This window comes from Bufo bufo, chromosome 9, assembly GCF_905171765.1.
Source record: "Bufo bufo chromosome 9, aBufBuf1.1, whole genome shotgun sequence".
NCBI classification, from domain to species: Eukaryota; Metazoa; Chordata; class Amphibia; order Anura; family Bufonidae; genus Bufo; species Bufo bufo.
Genome location: NC_053397.1, coordinates 438,465 through 463,055, shown reverse-complemented (window position 1 = coordinate 463,055; position 24,591 = coordinate 438,465). Strand labels below are relative to the sequence as shown.

At 48.2% G+C, this 24,591-nt stretch overlaps 1 protein-coding gene across 1 annotated transcript; it reads right to left on the bottom strand.

Annotated features, from left to right (window-relative positions):
* Positions 1-651: 651 nt before the first annotated feature.
* LGALS1 (galectin 1) lies at positions 652-13,568 on the bottom strand. The gene is made up of 4 exons (XM_040408008.1): positions 13,500-13,568; positions 12,785-12,864; positions 12,252-12,423; positions 652-1,137 (listed from the first exon to the last, which is right to left on the bottom strand). Exons 1-4 carry the CDS (start codon positions 13,515-13,517, stop codon positions 994-996), a joined length of 414 nt encoding a protein of 137 aa, XP_040263942.1. The 5' UTR covers positions 13,518-13,568; the 3' UTR covers positions 652-993.
* Positions 13,569-24,591: the final 11,023 nt, after the last annotated feature.

The following is a 24,591-nucleotide window of genomic DNA, read 5'->3' as shown; positions in this document are numbered from 1 at the left end:
GGACGGTAAGATGAAGCAGGGTATTGTCAGGATTGGTAATATAGAGGGTCTAGCACCCTGTAACCCAGTGGAGGAGGAATGTGGACGGTAAGATGAAGCAGGGTATTGTCAGGATTGGTAATATAGAGGGTCTAGCACCCTGTAACCCAGTGGAGGAGGAATGTGGACGGTAAGATGAAGCAGGGTATTGTCAGGATTGGTAATATAGAGGGTCTAGCACCCTGTAACCCAGTGGAGGAGGAATGTGGACGGTAAGATGAAGCAGGGTATTGTCAGGATTGGTAATATAGAGGGTCTAGCACCCTGTAACCCAGTGGAGGAGGAATGTAGACGGTAAGATGAAGCAGGGTATTGTCAGGATTGGTAATATAGAGGGTCTAGCACCCTGTAACCCAGTGGAGGAGGAATGTTGACGGTAAGATGAAGCAGGGTATTGTCAGGATTGGTAATATAGAGGGTCTAGCACCCTGTAACCCAGTGGAGGAGGAATGTGGACGGTAAGATGAAGCAGGGTATTGTCAGGATTGGTAATATAGAGGGTCTAGCACCCTGTAACCCAGTGATGGAGGAATGTGGACGGTAAGATGAAGCAGTGGCACAAATTATTCAGTGTTGTTGTCCGGATATATGACGGTACGTTTGCTGGAGATGTTATATTTATGCTTTCAAGACATTTATTGTGCGGTTTACAGACACAGAATCCATGACATTGGCTCCTGCCCCAAGTAGGTTCACATTCTAATCCCCATCTCCAACGTGTTTCCTCTTGTGATGGAGTTTGTGAGAGAAGCAGCAGTTCTGTTAAGATGGAGTCTTTAATACAGATCGTCAAGGACATAATGAACAGAACTGGGCCAGCGGGTGGAACATGGACATTTCCAGCGTCACAGTCTGGTCGGAGAAACCTTTGGGATTGCTTCTTGTACTGATTGGATACTGCTCGGATTCATGGAGGTGGATAGGGAACGTGGCAGATCCAGGAGGACAAGGCAGCTATTCAGTTGTAAGGGACTTGAACTCCAGGCCTTCCAACGAGAGGTACGGGACGGAAGGCAAGACCTTGCGGACAGGGAATGAGAACTGGTCTCCTGAAGCCAACTTGATGATAATCTTGTCTATCTGGTACTCAAAGCAAACCTGTAAAGATGGCAAAACAGATCCAGTCAGACATGAGTCCCAGCTTCACACACCTCTGCTTCCACAGAATGGTTAAAGGGGTATTCTACTTTTTATGGCTCATCATACAATTTTCTAATCTAAATATATTTAAAATTCTGCTCACAAGACTTTCTGGAGTCGCTTAACCCCATTTACACAGAAGAATGGTATGGCTCATGGATCAGTCCTGTGTAATGCACCCATGCCCTATCTGCTGGGTGCACAACCGCTGGATTAGTGCTCCTGAACTCTAGCAGGTCGGGTCCCAAGTTGTCAGCAACGGCCAGGGGTCCGAGGAGAAGACAGAAGCAGTTTCCATAGCACTTTATGAGTCAGAGGAATTGCTCCTTCTGCTGCTCCCTCACGTGATCAGCTGGGGCCTTGGGAGGCATTAGTTCTGCAGGGTCTTAGTGGACCCGAACAGCTCTGCCTGGGTGCCAGGTCTTTGACCTCTCGGGGGACATGAAAGGAAGGGAATAAAAAAAAAAGGCCCACACTAACCAAAAGTCACCATTATCACCTTTTTAGGGGGCGATATGTCAAAAAAAATATAAAATGTTAAAATTATATAGAGTAAAATACAAATAATCATATAGCAAAACCACCAACACAAAATAATGAACACCTTTTAACGCCATTTTTTGAGTCAGTCTGCATATTTAAAGAAAAAATTAAGGGAAGGCCTTGTTCACACGAGCATTACGGATTTTCTCAGTGTCAGTATTTCAGTTTTTTCTGCAGTTTTCATGTGATAATAATCTATATCACTTAGCAATAGTCAGTAAAAAAAAACGCATTACACCCAGATGTCAATCCGTTTTTCACTGAAGCTCCATTCACTTCTACGGAACTACAGTTGCATGAAAAACACGGAACATAAAATATGCTGCGATTTTCCCTGAACGCAAAAATCATGCGTGAAAAACAGTCAGGATTCAGTCTGGAAAAAAACAACACATTAACAAGCCCCAGGTGTTACGTAAAAAGTATAGTTACAAATATTAAACCACCATGTGCACTAAATCACAAAAGAGTGGTCATTAAAGGGTTAGCTGGTGAGTGCTCCCCCCACCAGTAACAGAACTGATTATTACATGGCTCCAGTCACACTGATATAACCTATAACTGAGGACAGGAGGAGGAGGTAATAACCAGTGAGCGCTCCCCCCTCTAGTAATAGATAGAGATGTCCTGAACTGTTTGCCGCGGCGGGCGAACATATGCGGTGTTCGGTCCGCCCCCTATTAGTCATCATTGTGTAAACTTTGACCCTGTACCTCACAGTCAGCAGACACATTCCAGCCAATCAGCAGCAGACCCTCCCTCCCAGACCCTCCCACCTCCCGGACAGCATCCATCTTAGATTCATTCGGAAGCTGCATTTTCAGTGAGAGGAGGGACAGTGCAGCTGCTGCTGATTTAATAGGGAAATCGATCGCTAGGCCAGTGTATTTAGTGTCCACTACAGTCCTGAAGGACTCATCTGATCTCTGCTGTAAGGACAGCACCCCAAAAAGCCCTTTTTAGGGCTAGAACATCAGTCTGCTTTTTTTTATTTTTCTCTGTGTAATCTAATTGCAGTTTCCTGCCAGCGTGTGTGTCAGGCTCACAGCGTATACTGTGCCCACTTGCCCAGTGCCACCACTCATATCTGGTGTCACAGTAGATTACATAAAAAAACAAAACAATTTTGACTGTGAATAAATAGCAGTCAGTTGCCTGCACGTGTTTGTGTGTTTAAGGCCCAGCTGCAGGTGCATAGTGTCACCAGCGCAACTCATATCTGGTGTCACAGTAGCTTGCACGCATAGTACAACTTAACTAATCTGAAAAAAATGACAGGCAGAGGCAGGCCACCCCGCAGGGGCCGTCGTGGTGCTGGGATTCCCTTTGGCCCTAGAATAATGCCCAGTATTCAGATGCCACGTACCCTGAACTCGAAGAGTTCTGAGGACATAGTTGACATGCTAACACAGGACACCCAATCTTCTACAGCTTCCGCTCGGAACCTTGACGCACCATCCTCCTCCAGCTCAGCTTCGGGCACCTCTCAAGTTACCACTCGCCCGCCTGCCGCCACCACCAACACTAGCACCACAGCCGCTTCACTTGATCTGTCAGAGGAGTTATTTACACATCAGTTGGAAGAAATGAGCGATGCGCAACCATTATTGCCAGAGGATGGAGATAACATGGATATGTCTCAGTCAGGCAGCATTACACACATGGACGTACGGTGTGATGAGGATGATGTTGAACCCGCTGCTGCTTCCTTTGCTGAGTTGTCAGATACAAGTGAAGCGGTTGATGATGACGATGTGTCCGTGGATGTCACGTGGGTGCCCCCTCGAAGAGAAGAAGAACAGGTGGAAAGTTCTGATGGGGAGACAGGGAGGAGGAGGAGACGAGTTGGAAGCAGGGGGAGGTCGTCGCAAGGAGCTAGTGGCACAGTCAGACAGCATGCATCGGCACCCGGGGTCAGCCAGACAGCACGCCAATCAACACATGCTGCTGCCACCACCACCAGAATGCCGTCATTGCAGAGCCCAGCAGTGTGGGAAGTCCAACACCCACCTAGGTACAACTGCTTTGCGAAGGCACATAATCGCACATCACAAACGCCTATGGGATCAACACATGAGTACAAGCAGCACACAAACTCAAAGCCGCCATCCACCTCCTGGTCCAGCATCTTCAGCCACGTCAACCACTGCTGTCCTCCTTGCCCCCTCTCAACCATCCGCCACTCCGTCTCTCGCCTTGAGCAGTTCCTGCTCATCTGCCCACAGTCAGGTGTCTGTCAAGGCCATGTTTGAGCGTAAGAAGCCAATGTCACAAAGTCACCCCCTTGCCCGGCGTCTGACAGCTGGTTTGTCTGAACTCTTAGCCCGCCAGCTTTTACTATACAAGCTGGTGGAGTCTGAGCCCTTCAAAAAATTTGTAGCTATTGGGACACCGCAGTGGAAGGTACCCGGCCGAAATTTCTTTTCACAAAAGGCAATCCCCAACCTGTACTCGATTGTGCAAAAGGAAGTCATGGCATGTCTGGCACACAGTGTTGGGGCAAGGGTCCATCTGACCACTGATACCTGGTCTGCAAAGCACGGTCAGGGCAGGTATATCACGTACATTGCGCATTGGGTAAACCTGCTGACGGCTGCCAGGCATGTAATGCGTGGCTCTGCAGAGGAGTTGGTGACACCGCCACGACTTGCAGGCAGGCCTGCTGCCACCTCCTCTACTCCTCCTACTCCATCCTCTTCGCTAACCTCCTAGGCTGAGTCCTCTTCTGCTGCTGCATCTTGCTCCACATCAACGGCACCCCCCCAGCTCCCCAGGGGCTATTCCACATCCCGGATACGACAGTTACGCCGTCTTGGGGTTGACTTGCCTGAAAGCAGAGAGCCACACCGGACCAGCACTCCTGTCTGCCCCGGAACGTACAGGTGGATCAGTGGCTGACTCCGCACCAACTGGAAATCAGCAAAGTGGTTTGTGACAACGGAAGCAATTTGTTGGTGCCATTGAATTTGGGCAAGTTGACACATGTGCCGTGCATGGCACATGTGTGTAATCTGATCGTACAACACTTTGTGCATAAGTACCCAGGCGTACAGGACGTCCTGAAGCAGGCCAGGAAGGTGTGTGGCCATTTCAGGCGTTCCTACACGGCCATGGCGCACTTTTCAGATATCCAGCGGCGAAATAACATGCCAGTGAGGCGCTTGATTTGCGACAGCCCGACACGTTGGAATTCAACACTCCGAATGTTCGACCGCCTGATCCAACAAGAAAAAGCCGCCAACGAGTATTTGTATGACTGGGGTGCTAGGACAGCCTCTGCGGAGCTGGGTATTTTTTTGCCACGTTACTGGACGCTCATGCGCAATGCCTGTAGGCTCATGCGTCCTTTTGAGGAGGTGACAAACCTAGTCAGTCGCACCGAAGGCACCATCATCCCATTTTTTTTCTTCCTGGAGCGTGCCCTGCGAAGAGTGCTGGATCAGGCCGTAGATGAGCGTGAAGAGGAAGAGTTGTGGTCACCATCACCACCAGAAACAGCCTTATCAGCATCGCTTGCTGGACCTGCGGCAACGCTGGAAGAGGAGTGTGAGGAAGAGGAGTCAGAGGATGAATGTGGCTTTGAGGAGGAGGAAGACCAACCACAGCAGGCATCCTAGGGTGCTCGTCACCTATCTGGTACCCGTGGTGTTGTACGTGGCTGGGGGGAAAGAACATACCTTCAGTGAGATCACTGAGGACAAGGAACGGGACATGAGTAGCTCGGCATCCAACCTTGTGCAAATGGGGTCTTTCATGCTGTCGTGCCTGTTGAGGGACCCTCGTATAAAAAGGCTGAAGGAGAACGACCTGTACTGGGTGGCCACACTACTAGACCCCCGGTATAAGCAGAAAGTGCCTGAAATGTTACCGAATTATCGGAAGTCGGAAAGGATGCAGCAGTTCCAAAATAAATTAAAAAGTATGCTTTACACAGCGTATAAGGGTGATGTCACAGCACAACGGGAATCTAACAGGGGAAGAGGTGAAAGTAATCCTCCTCCTACCACGACGGCAAGGACAGGACGCTTTACAGACGTGTTGTTGATGGAGGACATGCAGAGCTTTTTGAGTCCTACGGATCGCCACAGCCCTTCGGGGTCCACCCTCAGAGAACGACTCGACCGACAGGTAGCAGACTACCTCGCCTTAACTGCAGATTTCGACACTGAGGAGCGATGATCCCCTTGACTACTGGGTGTGCAGGCTTGACCTGTGGCCTGAGCTATCCCAATTTGCGATAGAACTTCTGGCCTGCCCAGCTTCAAGTGTCCTGTCAGAAAGGACCTTCAGTGCAGCAGGAGGTATTGTCACAGTAAGTCGCCTAGGTCAAAAAAGTCTAGATTACCTCACCTTTATTAAGATGAATGAGGGATGGATCCCGAAGGGACTGACAGTGGGCGATACATTAGACTAAAAAAGGCCTGATGAGATGATCTGCCTTGGGCTAAAAATGGTCCACACGCTGCTGTATTTTACCTCTGAATGCCGGATGACTTGCGTGACTTATCCGCCACCAACTAGGGTTCAAGCCGCAATGTTTTAGGGCACTTTCTGCCTGGGAAACATAAATTTTTCTGCCCGCTGCTGCAGCGGCTGCAAGACTACCTAATTTTTCAGGCATGTGTACATGCCTAATTTTTCTGGCCTCTGGTACAAAGAAAATTTTGGTATTTGCACTGTGGCTGCAAATACCAAAATAAAAAAAAGGGACATACATGTGTCAATTCCCCTTCGTGATCGTTACCTTGTTGTGGTGAAGGGGCTTGCGTATCACAATGAAGCGATCACCTCTGAGTGTGTTTGCAATGGCAATGTTGGCACACCCCAGATGATAAGGTCGTTGCTCCATTGTGAACAGATCAAAAGCGATCGGCTGGATAATTTTGCATAGAAAAAACATTAATTTTCTTTGTGATCATCTAAGGTGATCATTAAAGCCTACTAGGCCAACAATGGGCCCACACTGCAGAATCATTGTTTTCTGGGTCACTTAACTGTCACTGAACTACCTCAGCACGACCATAGGCTTTGTAAAACCCCCATCGCCTGCAATCTCCCAAACGTGCGCACGAGCACAGTCATCTCTACACCAAGATTGACGCATAGAGGTATAAAATATATGTCATGAGTGTGTCAACTATTGACAACTCTTTGCGGTTGTCTGAAATCTATTCCATACACGTCCCCTGATAGGGGACGTAACAGGGATTAAACTGATAGGAATAGTACTACTTAACACACCTTATAATAACGCAGAGAGAGGCAACGCAGAGAGAGGAGTCTGAAGAAGAGGAGTCAGAGGAGGAAGGTGGCTTTGAGGAGGTGGAAGACCAACCACAGCAGGCGTCCCAGGGGGCTTGTTGTCACCTTTCGGGGACCCTTGGTGTTGTACGTGGCTGGGTGGAGGTGGACCTTCAATGACATCAGTGAGGACAAGGAACGGGACATGGCTAGCTTGGTATCCAACCTTGTGCAAATGGGGAGTTTGCGGTTGTGCAAATGGACTGTTTGCGGTTGTTTGTGGTGCGTTAAACGGGGAGTTCGGCCTGTCCGAGTTTGGTCTGTCATTGTGAAGCGGGTGTAACCCTTACACTACCTGATCGATACAACATCATACCTGATGTTTTAAAGCACGTTATTCCAAACAATTTAGGAATGTTCGGTGATTTATGCCCTTTATGGATTAAAACCTGACTCTGCGTCAACTACGTAATTTTCCATAGGAGTTTTGCCATGGATACCCCTCCGGCATGCCACAGTCCAGGTGTTAGTCCCCTTGAAACAACTTTTCCATCACTATTGTGGCCAGAAAGAGTCCCTGTGGGTTTTAAAATTCGCCTGCCTATTGATGTCTATGCCGGTTCGCCCGTTCGCAAAAATTTGCATTCTCCGTTCGCGAACTGAATATTTTATGTTCGCAACATCTCTAGTAATAGAACTGGTTACTCCATGGCTCCAGTCACACTGATATAACCTATAACTGAGGACAGGAGGTAATAACCAGTGAGTGCTCCCCCCACTAGTAATAGGACTGGTTACTGGTTATTACATGGCTCCAGTCACACTGATATAACCTATAACTGAGGACAGGAGGTAATAACCAGTGAGTGCTCCCCCCACTGGTAATAGGACTGGTTACTGGTTATTACATGGCTCCAGTCACACTGATATAACCTATAACTGAGGACAGGAGGTAATAACCAGTGAGCGCTCCCCCCACTGGTAATAGGACTGGTTACTGGTTATTACATGGCTCCAGTCACACTGATATAACCTATAACTGAGGACAGGAGGTAATAACCAGTGAGCGCTCCCCCCACTAGTAACAGAACTGGTTACTACATGGCTCCAGTCACACTGATATAACCTATAACTGTCACGGTCCCTCCTGTGAGAAGATCGGATAGACTTGCTGCACGTGAGGCTATCTGACAGGTCTCTGTTTTCCTCTATGTATGTTGCTGTTTGGCAGGATCTCACCGCTCCTCAGGTGCCGCTCGTTATCAGTGATGAGGCTCTATTTAGATCCGCCTCACACTGCTGACCATGCGGCTGATATTTTCTCCTTGGAGTTGCAAGAGCTTGTTTGTCTTGGATCTCCTGCTTCTCCATACATCTCTAAGCTAAGTACTAGTTGCCTTTTCTGTTTGTTGTTCTCTAGTGTGTTTGGTTCTAGGCCTCAGGGAGACGCGGGTTTCTTAATCTGGGAAGGAACCAGCTGTCTCGTCTCCTGCTACCTATCCGAGGGCTCGTCAGTTTTAGCAGGGCATAGGTATCTGGCATATGAGCATTTCCACCATCAGGATCTGCTCATACTGGCAGGAGGTAGGGAAAGGCCTAGGGATTTCTAGGAGGTCACCATCCCCCTTCCTTAGCTTTTGAGGCCTAGACTGTTGTCTATTCCTTTTATGTGTGTATCTGGTGTTTTCCCCTTCCCCATTACCCATGACAATAACTGAGGACAGAAGGAGGTAATAGCCAGTGAGTGCTCCCCCCACCAGTAATAGAACTGGTTACTGGTTATTACATGGCTCCAGTCACACTGATATAACCGAGGACAGAAGGAGGTAATGGCAGTGAGTGCTCCCCCCACCAGTAATAGAACTGGTTACTGGTTATTACATGGCTCCAGTCACACTGATATAACCGAGGACAGAAGGAGGTAATGGCAGTGAGCAGTTGCCCCTTTTGCCCCGCGTTAAAGACGGCCCTGCCTGTGCAGACCTGTGAGCGGAGCCGGCACCGGCAGGTGCAGTCATGGGCTGTGCAGACCTGTGAGCGGAGCGGGCACAGGCAGGAGCAGTCATGGGATGTGCAGACCTGTGAGCGGAGCGGGCACAGGCAGAAGCAGTCATGGGCTGTGCAGACCTGTGAGCTGAGCGGGCACAGGCAGGAGCAGTCATGGGCTGTGCAGACCTGTGAGCGGAGCGGGCACAGGCAGGAGCAGTCATGTGCTGTGCAGACCTGTGAGCGGAGCGGGCACAGGCAGGTGCAGTCATGGGCTGTGCAGACCTGTGAGCTGAGCGGGCACAGGCAGGAGCAGTCATGGGCTGTGCAGACCTGTGAGCGGAGCGGGCACAGGCAGGAGCAGTCATGTGCTGTGCAGACCTGTGAGCGGAGCGGGCACAGGCAGGTGCAGTCATGGGCTGTGCAGATCTGTGAGCGGAGCGGGCACAGGCAGGAGCAGTCATGGGCTGTGCAGACCTGTGAGCGGAGCGGGCACAGGCAGGAGCAGTCATGGGCTGTGCAGACCTGTGAGCGGAGCGGGCACAGGCAGGAGCAGTCATGTGCTGTGCAGACCTGTGAGCGGAGCGGGCACAGGCAGGAGCAGTCATGGGCTGTGCAGACCGCGGAGCGGGCACAGGCAGGTGCAGTCATGGGCTGTGCAGACCTGTGAGCGGAGCGGGCACAGGCAGGAGCAGTCATGGGCTGTGCAGACCTGTGAGCGGAGCGGGCACAGGCAGGAGCAGTCATGGGCTGTGCAGACCTGTGAGCGGAGCGGGCACAGGCAGGTGCAGTCATGGGCTGTGCAGACCTGTGAGCGGAGCGGGCACAGGCAGGAGCAGTCATGTGCTGTGCAGACCTGTGAGCGGAGCGGGCACAGGCAGGAGCAGTCATGGGCTGTGCAGACCTGTGAGCGGAGCGGGCACAGGCAGGAGCAGTCATGGGCTGTGCAGACCGCGGAGCGGGCACAGGCAGGTGCAGTCATGGGCTGTGCAGACCTGTGAGCGGAGCGGGCACAGGCAGGAGCAGTCATGGGCTGTGCAGACCGCGGAGCGGGCACAGGCAGGTGCAGTCATGGGCTGTGCAGACCTGTGAGCGGAGCGGGCACAGGCAGGAGCAGTCATGGGCTGTGCAGACCTGTGAGCGGAGCGGGCACAGGCAGGAGCAGTCATGTGCTCACTCTGCAGTGCATATAGTTGAGCACCACATCCATGAGCCTTAAGTACCAATTCTGTATGCCCTGCCGTGAAAAGCGCTATAGAAAGGCCGAAACGTCAGGGCTTGTTTTGCTAGTAAAAACAAACAATTTTTACATCATTTATAACAGTTCTAAAAAAAAATAAAAAAAGAACATTCATAGATTTAGTTTCACCACGTAGATATTACTGCAGCGCCTGGCGCCTAACACGCCTGTACTCGTTTCCTAATCAGACTGGTTACGGACAATGATAGTGTCTGCTGGATGTCCCAGCATTGGTATGGCGGCTTTCATGCTGCCTGTGTATTTTCTTATTTATTCATATACTGGAGGAGTGATATATGGCGGTATTGTGTATCTGCTGCGGTTGAGAACAGACGCGCTGCAACCTACTTTATATTCCAAACCATTTGCTGCTTTGAAGAGATTTTCTGAGACTGAATGCCTGTCCTCAGGATGTGATCAGTGAGGGTCCAACACCCGGGACCCCTGCCCATCAGCCTTCTCTCTGCTCACCGAGCACAGCGCCGTCCATTGTGTAGTGGCCGTGCTTGGTATCGCACTCAGCCCCATTCACTTCTATGGGGTGAGCTGCACCACTGACAGCTGATGGGTGGGTGTCCCAGGTGTCGGACCCCCCGATCACATACTGGTGGATTATCCTGAGGACAGAAATACATCAATAGGGAGTCGCACTCGCCAGATCTTACGGTCGTCCGGAATGCAGCAGCCCACCTGGAGCCCTAGATCCACAGAGGCTCCTGAATGTGCAATACAATAAACGCTGACGGAGGCAGCATATCCGGTGAATATCCCTTTATTGGGAACTGCTTACATGCAAAGCGTGGTTACAAAAGTTGCTACGTTTCGGCTATAGCATATCCTTTATCAAGCACCATAAAGGCCATGCTATAGCCGAAACGTAGCAACTTTTGTAACCACGCTTTGCATGTAAGCAGTTCCCAATAAAGGGATATTCACCGGATATGCTGCCTCCGTCAGCGTTGAAAAACCCCTTTAACATGAAATGTAGTTCGAAATGAATAACGTCCTTCCCAGTTTTTTTTTGGAAGGGACGGCTAGTATTTTTTTTTGCTGCTTTTCATCTTTGGATAATTACTTTTTTGTGGGTCAATGTCTTTTTTTATAATGCTAGAGTAGATGTCAGTTATGGGGGCCCCCACAGTGGATGACACAGTTATGGCGGGGGGGGGGGCCCACAGTGGATGACACAGTTATGGCGGGGGGGGGCCCACAGTGGATGACACAGTTATGGCGGGGCGGCGCCGCACAGTGAATGACACAGTAATGGCGGGGGGGGGCCCACAGTGGATGACACAGTTATGGCGGGGGGGGCCCACAGTGGATGACACAGTTATGGCGGGGCGGCGCCTCACAGTGGATGACACAGTTATGGCAGGGGGGGGCCCACAGTGGATGACACAGTTATGGCGGGGGGGGGGGCCCACAGTGGATGACACAGTTATGGCAGGGGGGGGGCCCACAGTGGATGACACAGTTATGGCGGGGGGGGGGGCCCACAGTGGATGACACAGTTATGGCGGGGGGGGGCCCACAGTGGATGACACAGTTATGGTGGGGCGGCGCCTCACAGTGGATGACACAGTTATGGCAGGGGGGGGGCCCACAGTGGATGACACAGTTATGGCGGGGGGGGGGGGGGCCCACAGTGGATGACACAGTTATGGCGGGGCGGCGCCTCACAGTGGATGACACAGTTATGGCAGGGGGGGGCCCACAGTGGATGACACAGTTGTGGCGGGGGGGGGGGCCCACAGTGGATGACACAGTTATGGCGGGGGGGGGGGGGCCCACAGTGGATGACACAGTTATGGCGGGGCGGCGCCTCACAGTGGATGACACAGTTATGGCAGGGGGGGGCCCACAGTGGATGACACAGTTGTGGCGGGGGGGGGGGCCCACAGTGGATGACACAGTTGTGGCGGGGGGGGGCGGCGCCTCACAGTGGACGTCTTAACCACACACAGCACATACATGAATCAGACCCGTGCAGTGGCGGTGGTTCTGCTAGGACTATACAGACCTCCAGCAATCGGCTAACATACACCCCAGTCTCCCCTCTCACCATAGCTTCTGCCCCCTGCTGGAAGGGAAAGACATCCTCTCTCTGTTCTGATCCCCAGGCGTCGGCCTCCTTGGAATTGCAGACTATTTTGTTGACGTCTCCATGAAGGTCAAAACGAGCGTTGAAGTGGAGGAGAAAATTGGAAGCATCTTCACCCAAATTTACTGAAAAGCTGAAGAGAAAACCAGATGGTGTAAAATCCTCAGAGACCGGCGGCACTGTACACTGCCCCGCTAGGTGAAGCCGCAGCTTATTCTCGGCTGTACAGCAGCCTTGTCCTGACCACTTACTGTGTGAATAGGGGCAGAGGGAAGAGTGACTGCACTCACTTTCCCACCTCGCAGCCGTCCTGGACTATAATCTAGTGAACACAGCAGATGCACGCCGCGTTCCTTCCGGGCTGCTCTCGGTATATGGGGAGTGTCAGGATCCCTGACTTCTCAGCTCCTCCTGATGCCCAAACAAGGCCTGTAGCCCAGAAGGTTTGGGGTTAATCTGCACAATCACAGCTTATGTCTGGAGGTCTACTTTACCCTTTACAGTCCGGGGGGATGGAGCCCTTGATTTCCACGCAGTGTCCTGCTTTCAGATTGAGATTGGTCACGACCACACCCTGCACATGGAGAAGACAACTAGATGAACAGAAGAGTTAACAGTTGTGTGAGGAATCTAAATATGGGCTGACGGCGCTCATCTGACTCAGCCGGGACGGAAGCCACAGCAGATGGGGAGGGAGCCAGATCACAATCCCCAGCAAGAAACTGCTGAGAGTTCTGTGGAAACTTCATCTCCCACCAGCTGCTGAAAGTCCTGGAGGCCAGAAACGGAGAGGAAATATGGAGTTAAACCTCAGGACTGGGATGTGGCTTCATGGGCGCCCTGATCTGTGGGGGCGCTGGGAGAGAACAGTTATAACAGCCGCCCACCACTCATGGACTCTCCTTATAGAGGAGAAGTCAGATGAGGGAGATTCAGTCCGACCTGCCCCAACCCTAGTCCCCTGCCCCCAGTCTAGATGAGGGAGATTCAGTCCAACCTGCCCCAACCCTAGTCCCCTGCCCCCAGTCTAGATGAGGGAGATTCAGTCCAACCTGCCCCAACCCCAGTCTAGATGAGGGAGATTCAGTCTAAGCTGCCCCAGTCACCATCACCTGCCCCAGTCTAGATGAGAAAGATTCAGTCCAACCTGCCCTGGTCCCCTTCCCCCATCACTTGTCTAGATTCAGTCCGACCTGCCCCCACACTCACAGCTGCCGCCATCTTCATTCTGCTCCGGAGTGACTTCTAGCAGCTGCTCAGCTATATATATAGCAGGCCTCAGCCAATCAGAGCAGAGGGCATGTCCAGACACTCCCAAACTTATTAACTGAAACCATGTTAATACTATTCTCCAGATATCACCATGGAGACCAGCCAGGGGGCTGATGGACTACAACCACTGTCATATATCAGTCCTGCTGCTCTAGGAGAGCTCTTTATGGCTCGTTGGCTATAACTGGTGTGAACTTGTGATGTCACACAGCAGACTGCAGGGAGTGATGAGAATCTGTGGCAGGAGGGGGGACATGAGAGCGCTGGGAGGAGGGTCCCGAGCACCCACAGCCACCACCAAGGGCAGAAGGACAGGGTGCAGAAAACCAAAAGCGCCCCAGTTTTGCGTTTTTTAGTCCCAGTGAAGTCTATGGAGAAGGTGCAGAACCGCACAATTCAAACGCTGCAGGTTAATCCAGTCAATTTTCAGATGAAAAAATAAATAAAGTTAATCATCAGTGAAGTCTGTCTAATCACCGCCACTTTGCTGGTACTGACTTACGCTGCCGTTATTCTGCACAAAATCAGCACAGAAAAAACACCCCTACGGGTCTATTCACACGTCCGCAAAATGGGTCCGCATCCATTCCGCAATTTTGCAGAACAGGTGTGGACCCATTCATTTTCAATGGGGCCGGAATGTGCTGTCCGCATCCGCATTTGCGGATCTGCAAAACACATACGGACATGTGAATGGACCCTTGGAGTTTTTTATTCTATACCTACTTTTTTTTTTCTTTTAACTCCTTAATGACTGTTAACCTTTTTACTGCAGTGGACGGTACAGGTTTCGGATCTGCAGCGCCGTTTTTTGTTTTTTTTTGCGTTGCTGCACTAATGTTCCTGCGGCAGAGGGTCCCAAGGACAAGAGCGGGTGATAACTCTGAGAAAATATACAACTGGCTTCAGGAAACCCCGTCACCAATCTGTCCCTGTATGTCACCAATCTGTCCCCTGTATGCCACCAATCTGTCCCCTGTATGCCACCACTGTCCCGTATAGGCCATCACTGCCCTATATGCCACCACTGTCCTCTATATGCCACCACTGTGCCACCTGTATGCTATTACTGTCCCCTGTATGCCACCACTGTCCCATATATGCCACCACTGTCCCCTGTATGCCACCACTGTCCTCTATATGCCATCACTGTCCCCTATATGCCACCACTGTGCCACCTGTATGCTATTACTGTCCCATATATGCCAACACTTCACCTGTATGCCACCACTGTCCCCTATATGCCACCAATGTGCCACCTGTATGCCACCGCTGTCCCCTATATGCCATCACTGCCCCTGTATGCTATCACTGCCCCAGTATGCCACCTCTGTCTCCTATATGCCATCACTTCTCCATTCTGCCACCTGTATGCCACCACTGTCCCCTATATGCCACCACTGTCCCCTATATACCATCACTGCCTCTGGATGCCAACACTGTCCACTATATGCCATCACTGTGCCACCTGCATACCACCACTGTCCCCTGTACGCCATCACTGCCCCTGTATGCCATCACTGTGCCACCTGCATACCACCACTGCCCCTGTATGCCATCACTGTGCCACCTGCATACCACCACTGTCCTCTGTATGCCATCACTGTGCCACCAGATCACCACCAATCTGTCCCCTGTATGCCATCACTTCCCCAATATGCCACCACTGTCCCCTATATGCCATCACTGCCCCTGTATGCCACCAGTATGCCACTACTCTGCCACCTGTATTCCATCAGTGCCCCTGTATGCCACCATTCTGCCATTTTTATGCCAACACTGCCCCTGTATGCCACCATTCTGTCACCACTTTGTCACCTGTATGCCACCACTCTGCCACCTGTATGCCAACTCTGTCCCCTGTATGCCATCACTGCCCCTGTATGCCACCACTCTGCCACCTGTATGCCATCACTGCCCCTGTATGACTTTACTGTCCCCTGTATTCAGCATGCACAGGAAATCAAGGATCCAGTCCTACTACCATCATACATAGTGTGCACTGCGGAAACACATGGGACCAGCACCGGGTGCCATTATCTACCATGGCCGTTCCCATCTGATATTGGTGGAGGGAACATTGACCAGCCTTCAGTATGTCCAGGACATCATGAATCCAGTCCTGCTGCCATCATGTATAGTGTGGAGATACACAGGACCAGCCCCAGGTGTCATGTCGGGGCCGCCATTATCTATCATGTCTGCTTCCATCTGGTACTGGTGGAGGGAACATTGACCAGCATTCAATATGTCTAGGACATCATGGGTCCAGTCCTGCTTCCATCATTTATAGTGCAGAGACACACAGGACCAGCACTAGGGGTCATGGTGGGGGTGCCATTATCTACCATGGCCGCTTCCATCTGGTACTGGTGGAGGGAACATTTACCAGCCTTCAGTACATCCAGAACATCATAGATCCAGTCCTGCTGCCATCATGTATGGTGTGGAGACAGACAGGGCCAGCACCAGGTGTCACGGTGATGGGTGCCATTTTCTACCATGGCCATTCCCATCTGATATTGGAGAGAACATTGACCAGCCTTCAGTATGTCCAGGACATCATGGATCCGGTCCTGCCATCATGTATGGTGTGGAGACACATAGGACCAGCACCAGGTGTCATGGTGGGGGCCGCCATTATCTACCATGGCCATTCATGTCTGGCATTGGGGGAGGGAACATTCAGCATTCAGGACATCATGGATCCAGTCCAACTGTCATCATTAATGTTGAGCGAATCAAAGTTAATGAAGTGAAATTCAATCTGAATTTCAGGAAAATTTTGGTTCGACATGAATCGGAATTCCCTCAGGCTTCGTGGTAATGAATTGGATTTTATTTAAAATGGCTGCTGCACATGTTACAAAGTGAAAGCAAGAAGCCCAGGGACGAGGGAGCACCCATAATTCCATGCAGCCAGTCAATCAGCAGATGGCTAGTTCCTGTGATTTCATAGCCCTATAAAAAGCCTCATCCCGCCATGAAATGCTCCGATGCTTATATCAGAGGTCCTGCCTGGGTGAAAACTGTGATATGTCCGGGTTTAGCTTTGAACCCAGACAACCCCTTTAAGGCAACAGTCATGTGCTGCCATGAATTCTTCCAGTTCCTCCTCAATGAGGGACAATAGGAATCACTGTGTCCCCCCTCGAAATCTATAGACAGCAAAGTGGCTGGGTTTAACCCCTTAAGGACACAGCCCTATTTCACCTTAAGGACCAGGTCATTTTTTTGAAAATCTGACCAGTGTCACTTGAAGTGCTGATAACTTTAAAACGCTTTGACTTACCCAGGCCGTTCTGAAATTGTTTTTTCGTCACATATTGTACTTCATGACACTGCTAAAATTGGGTCAAAAAAGTTAATTTTTTTGCATAAAAAAATACCATATTTAACAAAAATTTTAAAACATTAGCAAATTTCAAAGTTTCAGTTTCTCTACTTCTGTAATACCCCCAAAAATTGTGATGACTTTACATTCCCCATATGTCTACTTAATGTTTGTAGCATTTTGGGAATGATATTTTATTTTTTGGGGATGTTACAAGGCTTAGAAGTTTAGAAGCAAAATTTGAAATTTTTCAGAAATCTTCAAAATCCCACTTTTTATGGACCAGTTCAGGTTTGAAGTCACTTTGTGAGGCTTACATAATAGAAACCACCCAACCAACCAACCCCATTCTAGAAACTACACCCTTCAAGGTATTCAAAACTGTTTTTACAAACTTTGTTAACCCTTTAGGTCTTCCACAAGACTTCATGGCAAATGGACATAAATTTTAAGAATTGTGATTTTTTCGAAAAATTTTCCAATATAATCAATCTTTTCCTGGAAAAAAAACAAGGGTTAACTGCCAAACAAAACTCAAAATAGGTTGCCCTGATTCTGTAGTTTGCAGAAACACCCCGTATGTGGTCGTAAACTACTGTTTGGCCAAACGGGAGGACATAGAAGGAGGGGAACACCATATGGTTTTTTGCAAGGCAGATTTTGCAGGACTGGTTTTGTTTATACCATGTCCCATTTCAAGCCCCCCCTTGCACCCCTAGAATAGAAATTCCAAAAAAGTGACTCCATCTAAGAAAGTACACCCCTCAAGGTATTCAAAACTGGGTTTACAAACTTTGTTAACCCTTTAGGTGTTCCACAAGAGTTAATGGCAGATGGAGAACCAATTTAGAAATTTCTATTTTTTTGAAAATTTTCCATTTTAACCCATTGTTCCAGGGGGTACACTACACACAGGGGGGAGGATAGTGACCACTGGGCTCCACCCTCACCCCTGGCCCTGCCTACTTGCCTCGCAAGTCCTAATGACAGGGGACAACTAGACGGCAGTCCCTAACTTAGGATACATGCTGGGAAGACAGACAAGACAAATAACGGAATGTGAACGGACCGGGTCAATGCCTAGAGAGCTACGCAGTACTAAGGAATGAGCAGAGAATTGTCAGGAAAAGCCGAGGTCAAATACAGGAGAGAAACGAAGTACAACAGGAGTCCGCAAAGAATCGTCAGGTGGAAGCCGGGGTCAGGATACCAGGAGAGATGCACAGTACAGGCTGCCTGTATTTATAGTGGGGAGTGAGGGTCATGTGACGTGGCCAGCATCACATGACCGACAGACCGACCAGTGATCAGCTCAGCGCTCAAGGCAGACTTAGGAGCAGGAAGCCTCCCAGCTAGCAAAGCTGCCCTGGAAACAAGGACAAACACAGATCCTCGCTCCCGAAGCTAAGCAGCAGGTCTGCGGCTGATGGGAGACCGAGTGTGCCTTCGGCACCCCGTTACAGTACCCCCCCTTTTACGAGGGGCCACCGGACCCAAGACTTCAGGCGATGGCCTTTCAGGGTGTTCTAAATGAAATTTTCGAACAAGTCTAGGAGCATGAACCTCCCTGGCAGGTACCCAAGATCTCTCTTCAGATCCATACCCCTTCCAGTGAATCAGGTACTGCAAGGAATTACGCACCTTCCTGACATCCACTATTTTAGACACCACATACTCAACAGCATCATTAACAAGAACCGGCAGAGGCGAGGCTTTTGATGGTACTACTGGTTCAACATATCTTTTAAGTAGAGATTTATGGAACACATTATGAATGTGGAATGACTCGGGCAGCTCCAACCTAAACGATACTGGGTTAATCGCCTCCGTGATTTTATATGGTCCAATAAAACGAGGAGCAAATTCTTTAGAATCTACCTTGAGAGAGAGATTCTTGGAGGATAACCACACCTTATCCCCAACCAGAAAATTTGCGCCCCTTGAACGTTTCCTATTGGCTTTGAGTCTTTGAGAACTTTGAGCCTTCTCAGCAACTCCCGATTGCCTATGTCGTAGTTTCTCTCGGTTGAAGAAAATTTTCTGGAAAAGAATGCACACGGTCTTAGGTTAGTTAGACTAGCAGGACCTTGTGAAAGGACTGCTCCTGCGCCGTCCTCAAACGCATCCACCTCCACAATAAAAGGTCTCTCCTGATCTGGCTGGATCAGAATGGGAGCGCTACTGAATGCCTTTTTTAGTGTTTCAAACGAAGTAATGGCCTCAGTAGACCAATTCTCCAAATCCGCCCTTTTCTTAGTAAGGTCGGTCAACGATTTAGCAATTACTGAAAAATTCTTAATAAATTTGCGGTAGTAATTGGCAAAACCTAAGAACCATTGCAAGGCGTTAAAGGATTAAGGTCTTACCCATTCCTTAAAAGCTAGTACCTTACCAGGATCCATCTTGAAGGCATGAGGGGTCAGGACATGCCCTAGAAACAGTATCTCCTGTACACCAAAGACACATTTCTCTTGTTTATCGGACAGCTGATTCTCCCTCAACACCTCTAATACTTGTCTAACATGAGACACATGAGATTTGAAATCAGGAGAAAATATCAAAATGTCGTCAAGATAGACAATGACAAATTTACCTAAAAACTCTCTAAGAATATCATTCGTAAAGTTTTGGAACACAGCTGGGGCATTGCTGAGTCCAAAAGGCATAACCTGATATTCAAAGTGCCCTGCCGGAGTATTGAACGCCGTCTTCCATTCGTCTCCCTCCTTGATTCGGATTAGATTATATGCCCCTTACAGGTCAATCTTAGAAAACCAAGTTGCCCCCAGAACCTGGTTAAATAAATCCGGAATCAATGGAGGGAGTATCTATTTTGGACAGTGATCTTATTCAATTTCCGGTAATTGATACAAGGCCTAAGACCACCATCCTTCTTCTTAACGAAGAAAAACCCTGCTCCCATAGGAGAGACAAAAGGTCTAATGTGCCCCTTACCGAGGCTTTCCTTAATATAATCCTCCATGGCCTTGCGTTCGGGCTGAGAGAGATTATAAATACGCCCCTTAGGAAACCTGGCACCTTCTACTAACTCTATGGCGCAATCATAAGGTCTATGGGGTGGTAGAACCTCCGGGGTAGGTGATGAGAACACATCAGAATATTCCCTTATGACCGTGGGTAATATAGTAACATAGTACATAAGGCCGAAAAAAGACATTTGTCCATCCAGTTCGGCCTGTTATCCTGCAAGTTGATCCGGAGGAAGGCAAAAAAAACTGTGAGGTAGAAGCCAATTTTCCCCACTTTAGGGGAATACAAAATTCCTTCCCGACTCCAATCAGGCATCAGAATAACTCCCTGGATCAACGACCCCTCTCTAGTAGCTATAGTCTGTAATATTATTACACTCCAGAAATACATCCAGGCCCCTCCCGAATTCCTTTATGGTACTCACCATCACCACCTCCTCAGGCAGAGAGCTCCATAGTCTCACTGCTCTTACAGTAAAGAGTCCACAGTCTCACTGCTCTTACAGTATAGAGTCCATAGTCTCACCGCTCTTACAGTAAAGAGTCCATAGTCTCACTGCTCTTACAGTAAAGAGTCCATAGTCTCACTGCTCTTACAGTAAAGAGTCCATAGTCTCACCGCTCTTACAGTAGAGAGTCCATAGTCTCACTGCTCTTACAGTAAAGAGTCCATAGTCTCACTGCTCTTACAGTATAGAGTCCATAGTCTCACTGCTCTTACAGTATAGAGTCCATAGTCTCACTGCTCTTACAGTAAAGAGTCCATAGTCTCACTGCTCTTACAGTATAGAGTCCATAGCCTCACTGCTCTTACAGTAAAGAGTCCACAGTCTCACTGCTCTTACAGTATAGAGTCCATAGTCTCACTGCTCTTACAGTAAAGAGTCCATAGTCTCACTGCTCTTACAGTAAAGAGTCCATAGTCTCACTGCTCTTACAGTAAAGAGTCCATAGTCTCACTGCTCTTACCGTAAAGAATCCTTTTCTATGTTTGTGTACAAACCTTCTTTCCTCCAGACGCAGAGGATGTCCCCTCGTCACAGTCCTGGGGATAAATAGATGATGGGAGTGATCTCTGTACTGACCCCTGATATATTTATACATAGTAATTAGATCTCCCCTCAGTCGTCTTTTTTTCTAACATGAATAACCCTAATTTTGATAATCTTTCAGGGTACTGTAGTTGCCCCATTCCAGTTATTACTTTAGTTGCCCTCTGGACCCACTCCAGCTCTGCTATGTCTGCCTTGTTCACTGGAGCCCAGAACTGTACACAGTACTCCATGTGTGGTCTGACTAATGATTTGTAAAGTAGTAGGAATATGTTCTCATTACGGGCATCTATGCCCCTTCTGATGCAACCCATTTTCTTATTGGCCTTGGCAGCAGCTGCCTGACACTGGTTTTTGCAGCTTAGTTTGCTGTTTATTAAAATTCCTAGATCCTTTTCCATGTCAGTGTTACCGAGTGTTTTACCATTTAGTATGTACGGGTGACTTGCATTATTCATTCCCATGTGCATAACCTTACATTTGTCAGTGTTAAACCTCATCTGCCACTTATCTGCCCAAGTCTCCAATCTATCCAGATCCCTCTGTAGCAGTATACTGTCCTCTGTAGTATATATACAGTATACTGTCCTCTGTAGTATATATACAGTATACTGTCCTCTGTAGTATATATACAGTACACTGTCCTCTGTAGTATATATACAGTATACTGTCCTATGTAGTATATATACAGTATACTGTCCTCTGTAGTATATATACAGTATACTGTCCTCTGTAGTATATATATATACAGTATACTGTCCTCTGTAGTATATATACAGTATACTGTCCTTTGTAGTATATATACAGTATACTGTCCTCTGTAGTATATATACAGTATACTGTCCTATGTAGTATATATACAGTATACTGTCCTCTTCAGTGTAAATTACTTTACACAGTTTAGTGTCAGCTGCGAAAATTTATATTTTACTATGCAAGCCTTCTACAAGATCATTAATAAATATATTGAAGAGAATAGGGCCCAATACTGACCCCTGAGGTACCCCACTAGTGACAGTGACCCAATCTGAGTGTGTACCATTAATAACCCCCCTCTGTTTTCTATCCCTCAGCCAGTTACTTACCCACTTACAGACGTTTTCTCCCATTCTCATTTTATATACTAACCTTTTATGTGGTACAGTGTCAAATGCTTTGGAGAAGTCCAGATATACGACATCCATTGATTCGCCGCTGTCAAGTCTAGAACTTACCTCCTCATAGAAACTGATTAAATTAGTTTGGCATGACCGATCCCTCACGAAGCCATGCTGATATGGCGTTATTTGCTTATTTCCGTTAAGATGCTCTAAGATAGCATCTCTCAGAAAACCTTCAAACAGTTTATCCACCACAGATGATACACTTACCGGCCTATAGTTTCCAGGCTCTGTTTTTGGACCCTTTTTGAATATTGGCACCACATTTGTCATGCGCCAATCCTGTGGGACATTCCCTGTCAGTATAGAGTCTGCAAATATCAGAAAAAAGGGTCTGGCTATGACATTACTTAATTCCCTTAGGATACGGGGGTGTATGCCATCTGGTCCTGGCGATTTGTCTATTTTGATCTTTTTAAGTCGCTGTTGTACTTCTTCCTGGGTCAGACAGGACACTTTTAATGGGGAATTTATTTCAACATTCAGCATTTCATCTGACAGTTTATTTTCCTCAGTGAATACATTGGAGAAAAAAATATTTAACAGCTTTGCTTTCTCCTCGTCGCTCTCTGCGACTCCCCCCTCATTACTCTGTAGAGGGCCGACACCTTCAGATTTATACTTTTTAACATTTTATATAATTGAAGAACATTTTAGGGTTAGTTTTACTCTCTTTGGCAATTAATCTCTCGGTCTCTAGTTTTGCCGCTTTTATTTGGTTTTTACATGTTCTATTTTTTTCCTTATAGTTTTTCAGTGCTTCCTCGCTCCCCTCCTGTTTTAGTGATTTATATGCTTTCTTTTTGTCATTTATTGCTTTCTTTACAGTTCTGTTTATCCACATTGGTTTCTTTTTTGTTCCTTAACCCTTTATTCCCATACGGTATGTACCTCTCACAATGAGATTTTAGGATGCTTTTAAAGATATCCCATTTTGTGGCTGTATTTTTATTTTTGAGGACTTTGTCCCAGTTAGTTAGGCCTATGGCCTCTCTTAGTTGGCTAAATTTAGCTTTTTTGAAGTTTGGTATTTTTGTTCCTCCCTGTAGAAACGCTCTTTTGAATGATAATTGGAAGGTTATTACTTTCTGGTCACTATTTCCCAGGTGTCCCCCGACCTGCACGTCTGTTGTTCTGTCAGGTCTATTGGTTAATACTAAGTCCAGTATGGCCGTCCCTCTAGTCGGGTCCTGAACCAGTTGGGAGAGATAATTGTCTTTGGTTATTGCCAAGAATCTGTTTCCTTTATGAGATATACAAGTTTCAGTTTCCCAGTCTATATCTGGGTAGTTGAAGTCCCCCATAATAACCACCTCATTATGATTTTCCCCCTTGTCTATCTCGTTTAGTAGTAGATTTCCTGTGGACTCTGGTATATTAGGTGGTTTATAGTAAACTCCTATTAGTAATTTATTGTTCTTTTTAGCTCCATGTATCTCTACCCACAGTGACTCCACATGTCCTTGTCCCTCACTTATATCTTCACGGAGTGTGGGCTTTAGACAGGACTTTACATAAAGGCAGACCCCCCCCCCCCCCCCCCCCCGGTTTTGACGATCCTTTCTAAACAGACTGTAACCTTGTACATTAACCGCCCAGTCATAGCTATCATCCAGCCATGTCTCAGTTATTCCCACAGTCATAGCTATCATCCAGCCATGTCTCAGTTATTCCCACTGTCATAGCTATCATCCAGCCATGTCTCAGTTATTCCCACTGTCATAGCTATCATCCAGCCATGTCTCAGTTATTCCCACTGTCATAGCTATCATCCAGCCATGTCTCAGTTATTCCCACTGTCATAGCTATCATCCAGCCATGTCTCAGTTATTCCCACTGTCATAGCTATCATCCAGCCGTGTCTCAGTTATTCCCACTGTCATAGCTATCATCCAGCCGTGTCTCAGTTATTCCCACTGTCATAGCTATCATCCAGCCATGTCTCAGTTATTCTCACTGTCATAGCTATCATCCAGCCATGTCTCAGTTATTCCCACTGTCATAGCTATCATCCAGCCATGTCTCAGTTATTCCCACTGTCATAGCTATCATCCAGCCATGTCTCAGTTATTCCCACTGTCATAGCTATCATCCAGCCGTGTCTCAGTTATTCCCAGCCATGTCTCAGTTATTCCCACTGTCATAGCTATCATCCAGTCGTCTCTCAGATATTCCCACTGTCATAGCTATCATCCAGCCATGTCTCAGTTATTACCACTGTCATAGCTATCATCCAGCCGTGTCTCAGTTATTCCCACTGTCATAGATATCATCCAGCCGTGTCTCAGTTGTTCCCACTGTCATAGCTATCATCCAGCCATGTCTCAGTTATTCCCACTGTCATAGCTATCATCCAGCCATGTCTCAGTTATTCCGACTGTCATAGTCCTCCTCACACATCACTAATTCCAGTTCACCAGTTTTATTAGTCAGGCTTCTGGCATTAGTATACATACATTTGAGAAATGTATATTTTTTACCCTACACCTTTCC